Source organism: Chenopodium album, chromosome 18, assembly GCF_948465745.1.
Source record: "Chenopodium album chromosome 18, dcCheAlbu1.1, whole genome shotgun sequence".
In the NCBI taxonomy this organism is placed as follows: domain Eukaryota; kingdom Viridiplantae; phylum Streptophyta; class Magnoliopsida; order Caryophyllales; family Amaranthaceae; genus Chenopodium; species Chenopodium album.
In genome coordinates, this window is record NC_137851.1 from 673389 (window position 1) to 693709 (window position 20321).

Genomic DNA, 20321 nt, shown 5'->3' on the forward strand with positions numbered 1-20321 from the left:
CATATTTCTTTTTATCTCTCTTTTACCCATATGAGTCACTCTTATTTTTCTCTTTATTTCTCTTTCAAAAAAATTGCTTAAGAGACGGGAAAATAACAATGTTGCAACTAAAAAGTACGGAGTATTTTTATTTTAACCGGGTGCACCACTAAAACTTTACGGTTTACACCTACCTTGCAAGTTGTTTTTGGCTCACAGAATCACAGTTGCAATTTTACAAATTCTGTGGTCTAATAGTCAACCTCTCAATAAATAAAAACTCCAACCCATTTCATCAATTCATCTTCATTTTCCTCTGAATCAACTACCTCCCACCGATCAATCGCCATTATCGCAACCTTCATCAAACATCAACAATGTCTTCCTCTTCAATTCTACGAACATCAAAACCATCAATTCATCTTCTATCTTCAGCTCAACGTCTCCCTGTTCGCCACCTCTCTTCCGCCGCAGCAAGTGGCGCAATCAAGGGGGACCCACAATCATCTTCCTCTCAAACCAACAACAAATCATGGGTTCTGAAATTGGTTTCTGGAATTGCAGTTGGATCAAGTTTGGGGGCTTTGTTTTACCCAATTTCGCCTAATCATAATGATGTTGTTGATAATGATATTAAAAATGTTAATTCTTCATTTCCATCATCTTTTTTTGATTATTTTAAAGGAAAATCAATGTTAGTTTTTGCTGATTGGCCATCTGCTCCCACAGAAGCTACTTCGATTTCTTATTTGGAATCTGCTCCTCGTTCTCTCTCCTTGAAGAATTCCAGATTTCTTTTTCCGGGTATGTTTATTTTTTTTTCTTTTTGATTTTGAGGTTATGATTTACTCCATATGAATTATGATGCATAATTGCTTAATGTTTTATTTGGGAATGTTTATCTAGATTAGGTGAAAAATTCTAGGTTATTTGTTTTTTTGTTGGTGTATAGGGAGTAGCAAAGGCAATGATGTAGATTGGATTCAACCCCGAGGTTTTGAATACCACCCTCGAGACTTTAACCGACTAAGGTAGTTGGTATCCACGTCGAATTGTAGGTTATTGTTTTGTTTTGTAGAATTTGGCTTGATGCTAGGTGAAATTGGCCTTGTTATGTTTGATATGTTATAGTGCAATATGGGTTTCATAAATAATGTGGATGTGTCTTTGTGAATTGTGATTGAATTGTGTTATTTGAAAATGCCATATGCTCAATTGGGTATGATTTGCAAAATGAATGTCTTAGGAAAAGGAGAGAATACAATCTAATGGAGAAGATTCCGCGGTTGAACTGTGTTTGAATGCAAAATTGTTACTTTTTGTTGCAATGTGGTATGCAAATTACTAATGTTGGTTGATCTAGGAAACTATGTTTGTGGTTTCAAGAACATTGCGAAAGATGTGTTAAAGAGTTGAACTTAAGAGTATGCAATGTCCTGACTCCTGACAATAAGAGGGAGGTGTATGAATTGGAACAACTGATCTATGTAACTGAGTTATAATGGATTTTGTTTTTGTTTACGGCTTTCCACTCTTTTATTGGTTTATCAATCAGCTGTTTTGTTGGCCTCACGATTGGTGTAAGGTGTTCTCTAATCAAATAGTCGAATATTCCTTACTGGCTAACATCGTGCAGTAATTCACTTTGTGCATTACTTCACCGCAATGCACATCCTCAGTATTATACATGTGAATTGGGCATTGGTATATGTTATTTAGCTCTACTAGAACCCTTTTGATAGCCTAGAATCCAAGCAAGATATAACCCCTTGCAAGGGCCTTGAGTTCAGCGTGAGTGCATTACAAGAACCAAATTTGGCTATGAAAACAGACTTTAAGTCTTTAACAACCCATCTTGGTCAGTAATAATACCTCCACCTTCAGCAGCTAGTAAACTCCAAATAGCAGACCCATCAGTATTAATGATTTAGTGCCACCCACCATTTTTTAATGGCTTTTGGTAATTGCGGTACATGTGTGTACTTGTTGGCCAACTCAATGTTATTGTTCTTGTATCCCACCTCTTGCAATTTCTGCTCCCTTATGTAGATTGCTCATGGCGAAAAAATGAAATCTTTGCACACCATTTTCCTGCTCCACTTTCTTGTATGATTTCTGAAACTAGGTTCAGTTCTTGTTTATGGTAAATCATAGCTGTTTAATTTTGTTGAGTAATTATAGTATAAAACTTGCATTTGATATTCTACCCTCGAAATGAACATGGGCAAGGTTGTTCCAATTGGGTAATGGGTAGTACATTTTTTCCTACTTGTAAAGCAAAGTTATTGTCTGGGCGTCTGGGAAATGGGTTGATTGGAGAACTCTTGTTTCTTGTACTTCAAATCTTCAATGCTATTTTTATTTTGTGTCTGCAAGAGGAATTAACTGGACCTGCTTCTTAGAATGAGTAGCTTAAGCTGCAAATCAATTGTAGACAAAGGATAGAATTGCAAATCTAACTGCTTCATTGGAATTATATATATTTTTTTCAGAGCTGAACCCGAACAATTTGCACCTCCATTATTATATTTGGAAAATTCTTTTTCTATATCATTTTGTAATGAACTATCTTAAGGGAAGGGTAATACAGATAGTTTAGTTGTTAATAGTGATAAAATGTAGTACATAAGAAGGGTAAATAGGCAATGTACTAAGAGATGCCACTTGTGCACATGAGACAAAAGAACTCAGTCTAGAATCATCCTAGGGAGGGAGAATGTAATTATAAGAAGGGAAGAAAGATATTGAGAAAGGAGGCAGAAATTGTATTAGGGAAACCTAGTGAGACTCATGGCCTCAAGCCATTGTTAGAGTTTGATAGCCTCAAGCTATTTAGAGAGTGGTAGCCTCAAGCTATTAACACTATCGGTTGTAATCCTTTCACCATTATCTATTAGTATCAAAGCTTCAATCTTTATTAATTTACAAGTTAAAATCAGAAATTCTTGCTGTTATATTGGTATTGCTGTGTGACTGATCTCAGTTCATTACACATTTAATCAATGTTATTTTTTGGTAGCCTGCCTTTGAAGTTTGTATAGTATGTCGCGACTACAATAACAGCCTTTTATATCCTCCTCACAACGGCTTTCGAACTTTCTCCAACTATGGAACACACTCTCTTTAGGTGCATTTATTTTTCCGTGGGTTTGTGGAACTGCAATGAGTTTCCATTATTGGATTACTGACACTATCTTCTTTTTTTTTTTGCTTTCAGTCTTAGCCTTACACTTGGAACTGCAATGAGTTTTGCATTGTTCGATTACTGCCACTTTCTTCTTCTTTTTTGTTTTTTTAAGTTATGCTTGGAAATTTAATAGAATGTGTATTTGATAGCTAATACTAGAAATTCAAGGCTTTCTTACCCCATCAATAACAGCACTATCCCAATACCTATATAGTGGTTCTTGTCTTGTGGGTCAGTTGTGAGTGTGTTAGGTACTCAGGTGTATGCAATCTTACCCCTGTAGAGTCTGTCTCCTTTCAAACTATGATCTACTTGTAGTATGCTATATATGTGAGATACTTTGTCCACTTGAAATTTTGACACTGGACTGTTATGCCTTTTCGTTAGACTTGTGTTATTTCATATATTAACAATTTTATGGTGTCGTGATTCACGTAAATCTCAAGTAATTTTTTTTTAAGAACTTCAGAAGGCCGAATAAATAGAAATTTGCACAAGTTACATTGTTGTCTTTGTCATTGATCAGCACACTTCTGCACATCTGTACTTTTTTCTTACTAGTTATGCAAATATTGTCTTTGTCGCTGATCAGCACACTTATGCACCTCTTTAGTTTTTTCTTACTAGTTATGCAAATATTGTTTTTGTCCTCTTTGTAGCATTGTTGCTGTGTTTTTTTTTTTTTTTTCCCTAATTTTAAAAAAAAATTCAATATGTTTAGCACCTTTGATGTTCATTAAGCTTCCTGTATATGTTTTTGTTTCTGGCAGATGCTTTTAGGAGGAAGGTCTTTTTCAAATATGAAAAACGTATAAGAATGCGAAGTCCTCCAGAGAAGGTATCTATAAAAGCTTATGTGCTTCTATTTATTATAATTACATTTTTTGTAAGTTCGCTCTTATTTTATGTTCTTACTTTGCATATTGGACTCAAGAAGAAAGCCAAACTTCCAAATGTCCTAATATAGACTACATTGAATTACTTGGTAAAAATTGCCAGACCCTTTATGGAAGCTTTCACTTCTGATTAGTGATTTTGATGTTAGGAGATAGAAACATGGTTTTAAATCTTTTAAGCAGCTACTTGGGGTCTTTAAAGTAATGTGGTAAGCTATAATGTGTGCATGAGTGGCTTCTGTTGCTCCTTCTAAGTTAAATCTATGGTTGTTTATGCCTTCAGAAAGGATTTAGTCATCGACCTTGGCTATTTCTTAATTTGCGATTGACATTATACAATATCCTGTACTAAGTCATTGAGGCCTCTTGCCCATATCAGGAACACTAATAATTGGTTGATTATAATTTTGAAGCTTTGACAAGACTAGCCAATGTCACTATCTAGCGTGTTCTGCACTTTAATAAATTCATTTTTCTTTGTGAAGGTATTTGAGTATTTTGCATCAGTTCAAAGACCTGAAGGAGAAATACTGATGACACCGGCAGATTTGATGCGAGCTGTTGTCGCTGTATTTCCCCCATCTGAATCAGGTCTGGTCCGAGATGGGTCTCTTTCAGGGGAGAGGTGTCCTGGCGAGCTAAGATGTCCTACTTCTGAGTTTTTTATGCTCTTTGATGTGAACAATGATGGACTAATTTCTTTTAAAGAGTGAGTTGCTTGGTAATAGTCAATGTGTATGAATTCTCAGTATGTTTTGTTTTATATCTATGTCGGAGAAGTTAGTTTTCAGTCCATGTACTCTTTTTGTTGCCAATTCTTCAATCCAAGATGTGTACGAAGTGATCCGAGATGTCTTTGTTTCAGGTACATCTTTTTTGTCACCCTACTCAGCATCCCGGAATCAAGCTTCTCCGTGGCTTTCAAGATGTTTGATATTGATAAAAATGGGTGTGTGTCAGTTATTTTGCATGGCACTCTTCTATCATTTTTATTTTCTGTGCTGTCAAGCCTGTCATGGCCTTCACATATTTCTTCCGATCATAAAACTTTCCAGATCTCTTACAGTCTGTCTTATGCGTTTTCTTTACTTTGGAATTTAGAATATTTACTGTGTACATGTTTTGTTGTAGAGAAATTGACAGGGATGAATTCAAAAAAGTTATGGCTCTGATGAGAAATCAAAACAGGCAAGGATCTAGTCATTGTGATGGACTTAGACCTGGTTTTAAACTTGGAGGCTCTGTCGAAAATGGAGGCTTAGTTGAGTATTTCTTTGGTGAGAATGGTGAAATGCCATTACAATATGACAACTTTGTCCGATTCTTAAGAAAATTACATGACGAAGTAAGCTCATTGTCTATGAATCTGCATTTCTCCATTACGTTTCTCTCTTTTTTTGAGTAATGAAATGGACCAATCATCATTTTTGCAGATTGTGAGATTAGAGTTTTCCCACTATGATTATAGATCACAAGGGACCATATCAGCCAAGGATTTTGCTCTCTCTATGGTTGCTTCTGCTGACATAAGGCATTTAAACAAGTTGCTTGAACGGGTTGATGAATTAGACAATGACCCACAACTTAAGAGTACACGCATTTCAGAAGACGAATTCCGCAAATTTGCAGAACTGCGTACAAAGCTTGAGCCTTTTGCTTTGGCCTTATTGGCTTATGGTAAAGTAAATGGTTTATTGACAAGAAAGGACTTTCAACGAGCTGCATCTCAGGTATTGCATTCCTGAATATTGTTGTTATTATAAAGTTGGATTATTCGTAAAATTTTCTTTGTTAGTTTTTGTGAACACAAATATAAATCCTAAAAAATTAGAAAATGTTCAATTAGTTAATATACAATGTCTTCTTTTGGAGCACAATGCACAAGATATGCCACAATATACATGTGCTGCCTGCAGTCTGGTTACGCTAAAATCATTACTAGTACTGCTAGAGAAAGATCAATTGCTAAGCTATCAAAGATCAATTGCTAAGCTATCAAATATCAATTGCTAAGCTATCTTTATTTGGCAATTGTTCTTTTGGGCCTCCTGCATCTTTGGTAATGTTGTGTTATGTTTGACACATTTTTTGGTGTAATGTAGCCTACCAGCATTAGATTAGTTGGAGATTTAGTGCTTTTTAGTACTGACTCTTGACTTAGATGAGGAATTTGTGAGTTAGGAGTCATGGAATTGAAGTCATCCTACTTTTAGTAGTATTGACTATTGCCAGTGTTCAAATACAACCCTCTAGAGACCCTATTCATTGGCATGGATGCCAAACCCTCATCTTCCAAACTACAACCGGCATAACAAAGAATAAATAGGAAACCTGTCAACTACTACTACCGAGGCATGACAAACTTGATTCATGGTCTTGATGCCCGAAGTGACATAATTGAGTATATATGTAACCTATTTTCCTTTTTCCAGTTTTTGATGAATTTTTTTGGGTCTGGGATTCCAGGTGTGTGGTGTTTATCTCAATGACAATGTGGTGGAAATAATATTTCACGTTTTTGATGCAAACCGTGATGGAAACTTGTGTGCTGAAGAATTCCTGAGAGTTATGCATAGACGGGAGAGAGATATTGCCCAACCAACCGAGACAGGAATATTTGGCTTTTTGTCATGCTGCCGGAACTGTGCAAAGAGTTGTTCCTTCTCTCGGCTATTTTCCTGATTTGGAACTTAATTCTCGGGGAACACATAATGACGGTTTAGTTCCATGATATAGGAACCTGATGTAGCAAATTTGGAAGTTTGAAACTTTGAAGCTAGCCTCATTGATCTGTCTGACTGTTGAAAGAAAGTGGCAATAGTTAGTCGAGGGGTACAGTAAATCCGGAGAAGGCGATCACCTCATCCTGCCTTCAACTACGGATCTAGAGTATAGATAAATAGACTATATGCAGCTGTGAACTTGTAATCTGATGAAGTAATCATAGCTCCTGACGATACTTGACTATACCATCATAACTCAGGTGGTTGTATATTTTGTTCATAGGAATACTAGTTGTATTAAGATACTTCGTGTATCTTGTTTCACGTATTTCCCTTACAATCGGGTTTTAGCAACCGACTGTTATTATGTCTGAGCCATATAAATTGATGGCTTTATATAAATATAAGTATATAGACTATATACTATTATATTCATATATTGTTTGGCATTTGTTATATTTCTGGGTATTTATGGTTATAAAATTTTCCTTTATTCTCAAATAATCTGTCTCTAAAATTTTTGTGGGAATATTTCGTAGACAGTTACAGAGGGACTAGTAAAATTAAGAGTACTTTAAAAGTAAAGGCGGATTAAAATTACATTGTACTCCGTATTGGATTTTAAAGTTATTCCATTTATGCTCTATAATTTTAGGGTTTTTATTGTTTAGAATGCCTTTAGAAACACCCCTGCTGAAATGACCAAAATAATTTAGAACAACACAGTGTGTAATTAAATTGCTCTTATACCAATCAATTTTATTTTTGAACAGTGAAATTATGGACATTTTGATGATCCTTTTTTCCTTATCAATAGTAATAGCTTGAATCGGTCTAATGTACAAAATAATTTTCGTTCATAGTTTGTCACACTTGCTAGATGAAGATGAAGTTGTTTTCCCTGTCAAAGTCCTTGTCTTTGTCTTTCTTAATGTTTAGTGGTCAACTTTCTCATTTAGTTGACCTTGTGTCTTGTGGTGCCATATGTAAATGACGACTACTCCTTTCGGTTAATGGTAAATTGGTTGTGTTCTACGTAATTAAATTATTTATCTTAATATTTCGAACAAAAAATATTTCAAATAAGATAAATTTAGTCAAAATACTTTAGAATTATTCATACACTTGCAATTTCGTATAAAATTAGTCAAAATTAATTGAAAATAACCCATTTACAGAAAATGTTTGTTTTATTAATTATGCACTTAAATTTTAATGAATTTTAGCCAAGTGAAATTAATGACAAATCTATGAAACTACTCATAGTACTTAGCTATAAAATAAAGTAGACCAAGTCAAAGGTTCAAAACTCAATAAGATACCTAATACTCTTGATAAATCCTTGGAAAACTTAATTAAAAAGAAAAAAACAAGATCTTTCCAACATAAAGTGAGAATGACAGCATAAAATAAAATAATTAGAAAATGGGCAATACTTGAACAGGTAATCACGCAAAGGCAAATTGATAGAGACAGCTTGGTGTTTGGGTATCCTACTTTTTTGCCAAAAATTCTTCATATCCTTTGTGGTGGAGCTATGAGTTGGGCTATACCATTCACCAAATATGTCATAATAAAAGCCTAGAAAATCAAAATATAAGACCATATATTATCTTCTTATGTCATAGGGTGGTGGGATTTCGTTAATTATATATACTCTCTTTTGTTAATTGACTCCTACATTTGCGAATGCATAAGCGGATTGTTTATAACTTAAATCGTCTATTAAAAAAGTTAATATTGTAAAACTATATCTTATGCAGAATCCAATATCATTTAACCTAATTTAATTTGTCTTCTAAAAAAATTTAGTCAATATTAGTATATTTTTCTTTATGTACTTCATAGGAATTCAAAACAATGGTTTTAATCAAGTTTGTATATACTCCTTATTGTGAAAAGACAAAAAGTAAATATAACTTGGAGAAAAACAGAGTACAAATGTATTATATTAATTATAATCCCTCCTTTTTATAAGGGTTATTAGTGATTTATAATGTCGGTACTAGTGGACCAAAAACATAAGGTTTAGCTGAAATTTGGATTTCAAATCCACACCAAACCCAAATACAACAAAAGTATTTTTTTTTAAAAAATGTGGGGAAATTGTGTTGTAGTATTAGGCTGTAAGTTGCTTCCAATACTCTGGCTTCATCATTCATGGACTCATGGTTGTTTGCATGATTGGCGCGTGACACATCTTCTTACTTATTATAGCCAATGTTGTTTATTTAAGCTGTCATTTAAGATGCCAGTATATGCCACTTAAATTTCTAAACAATGACAGTAAAAACATTAGGAAATTTACAATGTATGTTGGAGTACATCATTATAATCGGAATCGTTTTAGTAACTAACATTTAAAGTTGGGATTATTCACATAATATACCCAAAAAAATTTACTTAAGGATTAGAGAGAATATAGGGGATTATACGCTATGCATGCATAATAATATAATATAACGATAAATATAACATACGTACATTTAAGGATTAGAGAGAATATAGGGAATTATGCGCTATGCATGCATAATATAATGGTGAATATGACATACAACATACTCGTATAAGGATAGCTTGAAAGAAAACAGAGAATCGGAACTTTGGGAGTAGCAATAAAAATTACTCATATATCGAAGAAGTAAAGGGCATTAAGCTACTGATGTTGATGAAATTCAATTTAACCATGTTCGATAATCAAAGAGATGAAGTTTTCACACGCATTAACAGTTCGCGTGGGTCCAACTGTTTAGTTTCGTTGACATTTCTTGTTGAAGGAAGAAAGAACCCTAAGTGGCTTCAAGTTTTGGTCTTTTATTGCTCAAATAAATTAAATTCCCATTTCTTTATACTTTCTTCCTACCACCCAGATAGCAAAAATCTCATTTTTATTTGTTGTCCTAAACAAAAATAACTGTATTTTATTCACTTCATTGAATTCTTCTACTTCTCCTACCTTCTGCAAAACCGGTGGTGGCTGCTTCTCTGTTATCTCACTTGTAATTTTCTCTCCTCTTTTCCCTCCAAAAACCCCCTGTTTAATTACTTCCTGAAATCTGTTATTATAGCTTTGAGCTTCTGTTATAGTTTCTATTGTTCTAATTGTTCATGTTTATTTAGCTCAAGCTTTAATTTTGTTGTTCTGATTGTTTAGTTTCTGCTATTTTTGGCAGTTTTAGATTCTGGGGTTTTGGGTATTTTTGATTGATTTTGGGATTTGGGTTTGGATTAAAATCTTGATTAGGGTATTGGGTATTGCTTTAGTTGTTGAATAATTTGTTTAGTGATGGGGAAGCCTATTGGTAAGAAGAAACCTGAAACCCCTAAGCAAGGGGGCTCGGCGGCGAAGCCGAGCAAGGGTTCTGATAGAAGCTCAAAAGCATTTGATGAAGATACAGCAATCTTCATTAATATGTCACAGGAGTTTAAGGAAGAGGGTAGCAAGTTGTATCAAAAACATGATTATGAAGGGGCTATGTTGAAGTTTGAAAAGGCCCTTAAATTGCTTCCTAGTAATCATATAGATGTAGCAAATTTGAGGACAAATATGGCTGGTTGTTATATGCAAATGGGTTTAGGTGAATACCCGAGAGCGATTAATGAGTGTAATTTGGCATTAGAGGTTGCGCCTAAGTATACCAAAGCTTTTTTAAGGAGGGCCAAGTGTTTTGAGGGTTTCAATAGGCTGGATTTGGCTTGGAGGGATGTGTGTATTGTGTTGAGTATGGAGCCTAATAACCAGACCGCGTTGGAGCTTAGTGATAGCCTGAAGAAGACCATGGAAGAGAGGGGTATTAAGCTGGATGAGAAGGAAATTGCTATTGCTATTGAACACACACTTTCCCCTAGTAGTACACCTTCTCGCAAGATTGCGAAAGAGGAGAAGTTGACCAAAGAGAAGAAGTTGACCAAAGAGAAGTCGTCGAAGAAGAAGAGGAGGCATATGAGAGGTGAGGATGCTAAAGATGAGCATGTTGAGGTGAAGAAGGCAGAGGATGAGCCTAAACCTGAACAAGTTGTGGAGAAGAAGGTGCGACATAAGTCAATTGGTAAGCAATTTAAGGAGAAGAAGGTGCATGCCAGGTCAAAACGTGAACAGGTTGAGGAGGATGTGCCAAAGTCTGAGGATAAGGAAGTTGTTCAAGAGAAAGTTATGGTTAAGGAAGCAAAAGCTATTTCAAGGTCTGTCAAGTTAGTTTATGGTGATGATATAAGATATGCTCAATTACCTATCAACTGTAATGTGTTTTTGATGAGGGATGTTGTCCGTGACCGATTTCCGAATTTGGAGGGTTCTCTCGTGAAATATAGGGATTCAGAAGGTGATTTGGTCACTATTACTACTACAGAAGAATTGAGGAGAGCTGAAGGGTCGGGGGATCCACATGGCTCTCTCAGGCTGTACATTTCAGAAGTTAGCCCTGACCAAGAACCTACTTATGATGGTGAGGAGGTTTCTAAGGTTAAGGGGAATGCTGTAAAGAGTGAGCAATCAGAAATTTGTGACAGCGAAAAGGATACAACTTCTATTGACAGTTGGATTATCCAATTTGCTCAGCTCTTCAAAAACCATGCTGGATTCGATTCAGATCCATACTTGGACCAGCATGAGATTGGAATGAAGATATATTCAGAGGCAATAGAAGACACTATTTCAAGTGAAGATGCACAAGAACTTTTTGATATCGCTTCTGATAAATTTCAAGAAATGGCAGCTTTGGCCTTGTTCAATATGGGCAATGTTCATATGTCCAAGGCAAGGAAGCAGGTATCTTTATCAGAGGATCCTTCTGGTGAATCAATGCTGTCACAGATTAAATCAGCCTTTGAGTGGGCAAAGAAGGAGTACACAAAGGCCTGCTCGAAATACGAAGAAGCTCTTAAGATAAAACCCGATTTCTACGAAGGTCACCTTGCTCTTGGGCAGCAGCAGTTTGAACTAGCTAAGCTTTGCTGGCATTATGCGCAAAGGGACTTGGTTGATCTTGAGTCTGGTGCAACTCAGGAGATTCTTCTTCTTTATAATAAAGCTGAGGACAGCATGGAAGCAGGCATGCAGATATGGGAGGAAATGGAGGAGCGACGTTTGAATGGACTTTCCAAGGAAGAAAAGTACAAGGCTAAGCTGCAGAAATTGGGATTGGATGGTTTGCTGAGAGATTTATCTGCTGATGAAGCTAAAGAACAGGCTTCAATTTTAAGATCACAAATATACATTCTATGGGGCACATTGCTGTACGAGCGCTCTATTGTCGAGTTCAAGTCGGGTTTACCATCTTGGGAGGAATGTTTAGAGGTTGCAGTTGAGAAGTTTGAACTTGCTGGCGCTTCTCATACAGATATAACTGTTATGATAAAGAACCATTGCTCGAACCAAGCTGCACCAGCAGGTATATACTTCTTGAATATATTTGCTCCTTGATTAACTGCATCTTATTTTACTTTATTTCTATGATGTGTAATAACAATAGCTTTTATTTTGAACATGAAGACGTAAGCTATAATTATATTTTTGCTATGACTGTAGGTCTGGAATTCAAAATTGATGAAATTGTTCAGGCATGGAATGAGATGTATGATGCAAAACGGTGGCAGCTTGGAGTTCCATCTAACAGATTGGAGCCATTGTTTCGCCGGCGAGTTCCTAAAATCCATCACATCTTGGAGCATCTTTGAGTGTGTTGGTAAAGATCTGCCATGTTTGGATATGGCAAAGTAGGTCAGCATGGCATCCCATTGCTGACTGCTGTTACTTAGTAGAATAGGTAACGACTCAACTTTTTATTTTTTTTATTTTCCCCCTATTGAACTTCCCCTGTTCCCATTTTCAACTTGCCATGTTTAGTTACTTGGCGTTCACCAAGGATGTTAAACTATTTTTTTTTTGTTTTTAAAAGGAAACTTTAAGAATTGTTTGATGATGTAAGTTGATTGATGGCGCTTTTGATATCAAATCATAACACTTTCACGTATAGTTGATTGTACTGCATTTGGACTATCAAATTTCTAATTTCTCATGGAACTAGGGATATGAATTAATAAATTTTTTCATTTGAAATGCTCTTTTCTACATGACTTCCGTACTGACTATATGTGCTTTACTGATGTGCAATTTGGTTTTGTTCAATATTGTCACACGACTGTCATTGTAGGTTTTTATTCTGAAGGAGCGGGACATTAATGTTGATGTCCATGGCTTTTTGGCTTATTAGCGTATACAAGCATCTGTCATAGCATTGGTGTTGTAATTGAAGTGTGGTCGAGCTGCGGTGCCAGTTCATTTTCTTCAAAAGCTTGCTGTTTCCCCACAGGACTACAGATTACAGAAGAGTGTCACAGATAATTTTTTTGTGCTTTATAGATAATTTGTTGCCTTATTTGCATACTACCAAGATTGTAATTTGTAAAGTTGTTCATGAAAGATTTGCATATAGGATATTGGCAGTGGTTTTGGTGTTATTCTTTGTCATTCATTGTCATATTGCTGGTTTTACATAGCAATTACAGATGATCCGTTAATTGTATTGCAACAATGTATAAGTGAAAGGGTTCCACTTAATGTTATGCTATTTATTTGATATTCATGTAACCATTTTCTAATGATTTTGATCAGAAAAAAGAGGTGCAAACATGATTGCTTCAATTAGATCATTAGATTCGGCTCGGATTAAGATTCATTCTCGGTTCGATATTAGGTGGACAGGTCTCATGAGGTCTAGTTCGGCTCATTCCAATATCAACTTTAACCCTAGGCACCTTCATTTATTAAGAAAAGGATTTTTTTTTTGGGCTAATTGTAATATAAGCTACAAATAATTAAATATTATGGAGTATCATTAATAGCATGGATATGTCATAATTTTCAAAATTAATAACCAATTAAAAAATACATGTAGCCTACTTCCTAGTTCTTAAGATTAGCTATGATAGAAGTTATAGAACCGACTCGAATCAAATTAGCTAACCGTACACAAAATATATTCATAATTGTCACAAAATATATTCCTAGTGCTTAGATGTTTTCTTTAAATTTTGTTTTTATAAAAACTTTATACTTTCTTTTTTTTATTCTACCTTTTCTTGTTTTCCTTGATTGTATTATCTCCTTTACGATTTCTAAATCTACTCCGTTCCATTTAACTAAAACTTTACCAAACTTAACACTAATTTTTGCTAAGCGGAACCGAGAATTGCTAGAATGAGAAATGAGAAAATGAGAAAGCCACTAATATCCCAACACATTATCTTGGATTAAAATTCAAATTCCCTCCTCTTTTTATTCTTAACTTTCTCATCTTTTGACAATGGCATGTGTTGAGATATTAATGACTTTCTCACTCTATCATTTCTTATTCTAGCAATTCCCAACCTATCGATTGATAATTGTTGACTTCTCTCTCTCGAAAAAAAATACTTATTGATTGACTTAATATTTTTTTTATTATTTATTATTATTTTAATCTTTTTTGAGGAACTATTATTTTTTAAATCTTAAGGTTGCAGATATATGAAGTTCTTAAATACGGAGTATGTATTTAAATACGGAGTACGTATTTAAGTTACTAAAAAATATGAAGTAAAATAAAAGGTTAAAAGGACAAAAACGCAAATTGAAGAGAAGAATCGATATAGGTAGAGAGGAATCACTATTAAAATCAATCAAAAAGCCAAACAGAAGAATCTGTAATCTTCACTACTTTTTCCTTTTTTCTGAATCCAATTCATCCCCAAATTCTCTCTCCTCTTGAATTTGGCAATGGAGATAGCAAGAAGAGCTTCTCACGCTGGTTCTTGGTACACCAACAATTGTATGTTTCTTCATTTTTCTTCATTTTCATATTCTGTTGTTTGATTTTTTTAGTTATTTTTAAAAATTTCAATTTTCTACAATGTCCCCTTCTTTACTTTAATGCTATAAAGCTGTAGTAAAGGTAAAAACTTGATTTTGACTAAATATTTATCTGGTTCATTGATTTTAAATATTTTGATGTTCTTTGTTTTGGGTGTTTTGGCTATATGGAATCTGAAAATTGGTTCTATGTGATACGAAGTGCATACAATTGAATTATAAAGAAAACTTAATATGATAAAGGGTATAAAAACTGATTATATGGGATCATTTGAGAAATCAAGAAAAACTTTGTTCTGAAATTGCTGAATTAGGATTGCTTGCATTGAAGTTCAGGGTTTTGAATGTTGTTGCTTGTCTTTGATTGTCCTGGATTTGCAGGATATATTTAATGCTTAAAATGCTTGTGATAAACATTTGTTTATTAAACCTAAGAGAAATTTTAGTGCAGTTGAGTTGTTTTTCTGTGATGAGTTTAAGTTGAATTTTCGATTCCAGTCCACTGAGTCAGCTTTAATTGCTTGTTCCATACTTGCATGCATATATAGAGTTATAGACCATGGGTACACCGCGAACTGCTTTTACTAATAGCTATAATTTCCTCAATATTGCTTAATTTCTCTGATTTAAGATATGTTCTTGGAGCAAATGGGTCCAACTTAAAATAATGGTGGCTATAGAATGTACTACATTACATGTATGTATATTTCGGGAGATATGCTTAAACAAAAGTGTTTCTCAAATAGACTAATTTTTTTGTTTGGCTGGTGGTTTAACTCTAGGTGTTTGGAGTAATTAGTGAGATTTGTTTATAGAGTTATAGGTCTAAACTTTATTGGAGAAGTATACTTAGCCATTCATTTTTTTAGGGGGGAGAGGGTCAAGTTTAGTTATTCTAGGGTGATATCATACCCCTCCTTTCTAGTGTTTTAAGTCTTGTAACTTGGATAGACCATTCTACATGAGGGGTATGAATGACATAGGTATTTTTCATCGTCCATTGTTATTTCCGTCATAATTAAGCGTGTGCTATTTCCCAGAACATCAGTAGGGCAGTGATTTTAAGAATGAAATAAATTTGTACAGTTGGAATTTTTTGGTTCTATAATTTTGCCTTGCAGTTTAAAGTTTTTTACATCCTTTTGTCTTTAAAGTGTTCATCTTTTCTAAGCAGCTTTTATGTCTCTTATTCAGCTAGCAAATTAGCTGAAGAACTTGAAGGGTGGCTAAATGAAGCTGGCCTTAGCAAATCTTCTGATGTACGAGGTGTTATTGCCCCGTAAGGCTTTTTCCTGTTTCACCCTCATTTAAATGACATTAAATACTGTGATGGACATAATCCTCACTTTAGGAATTGCTTCCATATGACCAGGCATGCAGGATATTCGTATTCGGGCCGTGCTGCAGCTTATGCATTTGGCAACATAGACCCCACAAGCATGTGAGTTTTTTTCTTCAAAACTCAATTGTTATGTATCATTACCTCTTTTTTAATGCTATATACCTATATTATACGGAAAAGGGAATTAAATCTTTCAGATTAATGAGAGCAACAGCCTAGTTATGTTATTATGCATTAATGCTTTTTTTTTGGGGTGGTGGTGGTGGTGGTGGTGGTGGTGAGGGGGCTTACTATTTAATGTGCGGCTTTTTAACTTAAAAAAAATGTGCGTTGATCCAGTTCAAGGGTGTTCATTTTGGGCCCCTCACATCACTACTATACTCCAAAATGTGCTCTTTCAAGAGCCACTGTCTACAAGACTCCTATTGGAGATCTGCCTATTGATTTGGAAGGTATGGTCAAGCCTTACATATATTCTCTTTCTTTTCTGATTCCATTGTCTCTTCTAGTGTGATTGAACTGGTTGAAGTAAATGTCTTCTTGAAACTGTGATGAAAATTGGTATCAATTGTCAGACTTTGCTTTAAGTTGTTTATCCAGGGTGTCTTTTTTCATTGAAGTGTTGGGTGATTTTCTCGAAAACTTTTTCATGAACATATAGATTAGTTATTATTTGCTCTCTCTGGAAGCAGGGAAAAGTCCTTTGGTAAAGGAAGTATTTCATCAAATATATGCTACCTTCTGTAATCTCCTAAAATATAAAATTTTGATTTAATACTCTATAGGGCGGTTGGCCCTGATGGGGTACCGATAGAGGTGTGGAGGTGTTTGGGTAAGATTGGTATTGATTGGTTAACAAACCTTTTCAACAAGATATGGACGGCTACAAGGATCCCACAAGATTGGAGGAAGAGCACCTTGGTCCCGGTTTATAAAAACAAAGGAGACGCTCAAGATTGTTCTAACTATCGAGGAATTAAGCTTATGAGCCATACTATGAAGTTGTGGGAAAGGGTGATTGAACAAAGGTTGAGGGCATGCACAAGCATTTCAGATAACCAATTTGGTTTTATGCCTGGGAGATCTACTATGGAGGCAATCCATTTGATAAGACAAATGATGGAGTTTTATAGGGTAAAGAAGAAAGATCTTCATATGGTCTTTATTGATTTAGAGAAGGCATATGACAAGGTGCCAAGAGAGATACTTTGGTGGGCAATGTTGAAGAAAGGTATCCCACGAAGGTATGTAGACCTAGTTAAGGATATGTATCGGGATGTGTCAACAAATGTGAGGACATGCGGAGGGTTGACAAAAGATTTCCCTATTACAATCGGATTGCATCAAGGGTCTGCATTAAGCCCTTTTCTTTTTGCAACGGTTCTAGATGAATTAACTAGACCAATTCAAGATGAGGTTCCATGGTGTATGCTGTTCGCAGATGATATCGTTTTGGTGGATGAGACTAAGGATGGGGTTAATGTCAAGTTGGAGCAATGGAGGCAAAGGTTGGAATCTAGAGGGTTTAAGCTAAGTCGGAGTAAGACTGAATATTTGGTATGTCGTTTTGGCACTCAGAGGGGGACAAGCAATGAAGTGGTGAGTTTGGATGGAAAGGATTTGACCATGAGTGAATGTTTTAAGTACCTAGGGTCGATCATCCAGAAGAATGGTGACATTGATCAAGACGTGACCCACAGGATTAAGTCAGGGTGGCTTAAATGGAGAGCGGCCACGGGAGTGTTATGCGACCGCAGCATTCCCTTAAAGTTGAAGGGAAAATTCTACAGGACTGCCATAAGACCAGTGTTGCTCTATGGTACAGAATGTTGGGCTTCTAAGAAAGAGCATATTAAAAAGATGGAGGTTACGGAAATGCGCATGTTAAGGTGGATGTGTGGAAACACTTTAAGAGATAGAATCAGAAATGAGGTTATTCGCAAGAAAGTAGGTGTGGCGGGCATTGTAGATAAATTAAGGGAAAATCGTCTGCGTTGGTTTGGACATGTAAGACGGAGACCCGAGGGTGCACCGGTGCGAAGAGTGGAAGAGTGGGACCATGGAGGGATTAAACGAGGAAGAGGGAGACCAAAGATGACTTGGTTGGAAGGAGTGAGGAAGGATATGAAGTGCATGGATTTACGTGAGGATGAAGTTTTGGATCGTAAGGGATGGAGGAGAAAGATTTATGTTGATGACTACACGGAATAATCAAATTTGGTTCATGTTAGCCGACCCCACTTTTGGGATTAAGGCTTTGATTGATTGATTGATTGATTGATTTAATACTCTATAGTCATCATTTTTTTTTTTTTTTTGGGGGGGGGGGGGGGGGTGGGAGGGGGAGAATAATTTGTAGATTCTTTTAGCAACAGAAACTTGCTTTCATGGACTGATGGAAGTAGAATGGTAATTGTGTTGGTTTAAACTTCCCTCACGTGTATTTTGTGAATCTTATGAAAGGTGTGTGTGTGTGTGTGCGGAGAAAGGGGGAGGGGGTAAGTAGAACTGTTAGAGGTTCTTAGTTTTTAATGAGGAAAGCTCACTGACACCATCTTTTTAGTATTCTATGGTTAATTGATTCGTTGGGATGGTTTCAAGGAACGGCGTGTATTTATTTCCCACTTCTACAAATTTCCTTGTATGGAAAACCTCATGATTTGCTTTTGTGAAGAGAATTCACTTGTATCCTTTTTTTATTTTATTATTATTATTCAACCAGTCATTGAGGAGCTTAAGGCAACTGGGGAGTTTGAAATGATGGATATTCGGGTTGATGAGGCTGAGCACAGCATGGAGATGCACTTGCCTTATCTTGCTAAAGTATTTGAAGGGTAACTAATATGTTTATGTTAGTCTCTTCTATGAACCACACCATCTGCTTTGTTGAGCCTCACCATCTGCTAATAATATTGCAGACATTCAGTAAAAGTTGTTCCAATTTTAGTTGGGGCTGTTAGTGCTGAAAGTGAAGCCATGTATGGCCGATTGCTAGCTAAATACGTGGATGATACAAGCAATTTTTTCTCAGTATCCTCGGACTTCTGTCACTGGGGATCTCGGTATGTCCATTCACACAGTTCTTACTTCTCTTTGGCTGATATGATGCCAGATTTTTCTAAGTATATTCTTAGTTCTGTTCCTGAAAACTAAAAGCCCCTACTATTTCTTCCTTGCTTTAGCTTCAACTACACTTACTATGACAAGAAACATGGAGCCATCCACAAGTCTATTGAAGCATTGGATCGTATGGGGATGGAAATTATAGAAACAGGAGATCCGGATGCATTCAAGCAGTATTTACTCAAATATGATAACACCATATGTGGTCGTCATCCAATTAGTGTGTTCCTCCATGTAAGTACCATTATGGAGTATTCTACTGAATTCAACTAAGAACCAATATATTTGTTTACTTGCCTTCTTTAATTACTTCAGCTTGGTGGCAGTTGTTTTTCGTCTCGTATAATTACAGCTAAGTTGGCAGTCTTAATGCTCGAGGTACCACTTCACTGTTTACTTTCTCATATAATTTCCATCTTCTATGTTTTCAGATGTTGATGAACTCTGCCACGAAGATAAAGATTAAATTTTTGCGGTATGAACAGTCAAGCCAATGCAAGAGCATGAGAGACAGTAGTGTAAGCTATGCTTCAGCAGCAGCCAAGGTAGAACCTTGAAACCTCAAGGACTATCTATCTCCTGCTAGGCTGCTATATGCATTTTAGTTGCTTTGAAGGGCTGTCTGCCTGTCTATACTTGATTTCTGATTATCATCCTTCAAAGCCTAAACTTGGTTTTCCATTTGTACCGTAGATCAAAAGTCCATTAATAATGAAACTTTCTCCAAAAATAGTTGTCCTGAAGGCATTTTGTTCAGATGGGTTCATAATTTGATTGCCAATTCTTCATCTTTAGATTTTTCTCCTTTTTGTGGTGTATCATTTTTTTTTTTTTTTACAAATTTTAGTTTTACCATTGACTAATTGTTGACAACTTGACGGAAGTAGATAGGTTTCTGTAACAAGAAGGTAGTCTATCTAGTTCAGCCAAGGTAGTCTATCTAGCTCGCAACCTCCAGGAAAGAAATTAAGATTTAGTGATTTACCATTAATAGCCGACTATGTTAACGTCCAAAATTTTCCATACTGATAATGGTGCATGCCTTTAAGAAAACGCTTCAGGGCAAGAGAAGTCTAATAAAAATTTAAACTGTGCACCTTTTAACAAATCAACAATTACTGCATGTCTGCAACCACTAAACATCAAGTGTTAGAATTTACCTAAATCTAATTACCAAAAGACCTAAACTGATGTAGTTTATTACAAGATCCAAACTTTTACT

The 20321-nt window shown here is 35.6% G+C and overlaps 3 protein-coding genes across 3 annotated transcripts; all 3 read left to right on the forward strand.

The window, feature by feature from the left end:
* Positions 1–207: 207 nt before the first annotated feature.
* On the forward strand, positions 208–7152 carry LOC145591089 (calcium uptake protein, mitochondrial-like). Its single transcript, XM_081647481.1, has 7 exons — positions 208–783; positions 3937–4004; positions 4548–4771; positions 4928–5011; positions 5194–5407; positions 5496–5792; positions 6529–7152. The coding sequence occupies exons 1-7, from the start codon at positions 357–359 to the stop codon at positions 6742–6744; spliced, it is 1530 nt and encodes a 509-aa protein (XP_081503607.1). The 5' UTR covers positions 208–356; the 3' UTR covers positions 6745–7152.
* A 2440-nt stretch (positions 7153–9592) lies between these two features.
* On the forward strand, positions 9593–13365 carry LOC145591090 (protein PHOX4-like). Its single transcript, XM_081647482.1, has 3 exons — positions 9593–12175; positions 12313–12550; positions 12938–13365. Exons 1-2 carry the CDS (start codon positions 10072–10074, stop codon positions 12459–12461), a joined length of 2253 nt encoding a protein of 750 aa, XP_081503608.1. The 5' UTR covers positions 9593–10071; the 3' UTR covers positions 12462–12550; positions 12938–13365.
* A 1063-nt stretch (positions 13366–14428) lies between these two features.
* Positions 14429–19893, forward strand: LOC145592556 (uncharacterized). Its single transcript, XM_081649054.1, has 8 exons — positions 14429–14593; positions 15829–15913; positions 16007–16075; positions 16316–16428; positions 18699–18810; positions 18895–19038; positions 19159–19333; positions 19531–19893. The coding sequence occupies exons 1-8, from the start codon at positions 14542–14544 to the stop codon at positions 19654–19656; spliced, it is 876 nt and encodes a 291-aa protein (XP_081505180.1). The 5' UTR covers positions 14429–14541; the 3' UTR covers positions 19657–19893.
* The last annotated feature ends 428 nt before the right edge of the window (positions 19894–20321 follow it).

Coding starts and splice junctions, on each gene's coding strand:
- LOC145591090 (XM_081647482.1), top strand. CDS start 10,072: ATGGGGAAGCCTATTGGTAAGAAGAAACCTGAAACCCCTAAGCAAGGG. Junction 12,176..12,312: donor GAACCAAGCTGCACCAGCAG/GTATATACTTCT, acceptor CTATGACTGTAG/GTCTGGAATTCAAAATTGAT.
- LOC145591089 (XM_081647481.1), top strand. CDS start 357: ATGTCTTCCTCTTCAATTCTACGAACATCAAAACCATCAATTCATCTT. Junction 5,012..5,193: donor TTTGATATTGATAAAAATGG/GTGTGTGTCAGT, acceptor GTTTTGTTGTAG/AGAAATTGACAGGGATGAAT. Junction 5,793..6,528: donor TTCAACGAGCTGCATCTCAG/GTATTGCATTCC, acceptor CTGGGATTCCAG/GTGTGTGGTGTTTATCTCAA.
- LOC145592556 (XM_081649054.1), top strand. CDS start 14,542: ATGGAGATAGCAAGAAGAGCTTCTCACGCTGGTTCTTGGTACACCAAC. Junction 15,914..16,006: donor GTACGAGGTGTTATTGCCCC/GTAAGGCTTTTT, acceptor CCATATGACCAG/GCATGCAGGATATTCGTATT. Junction 16,429..18,698: donor TCTGCCTATTGATTTGGAAG/GTATGGTCAAGC, acceptor TTATTCAACCAG/TCATTGAGGAGCTTAAGGCA.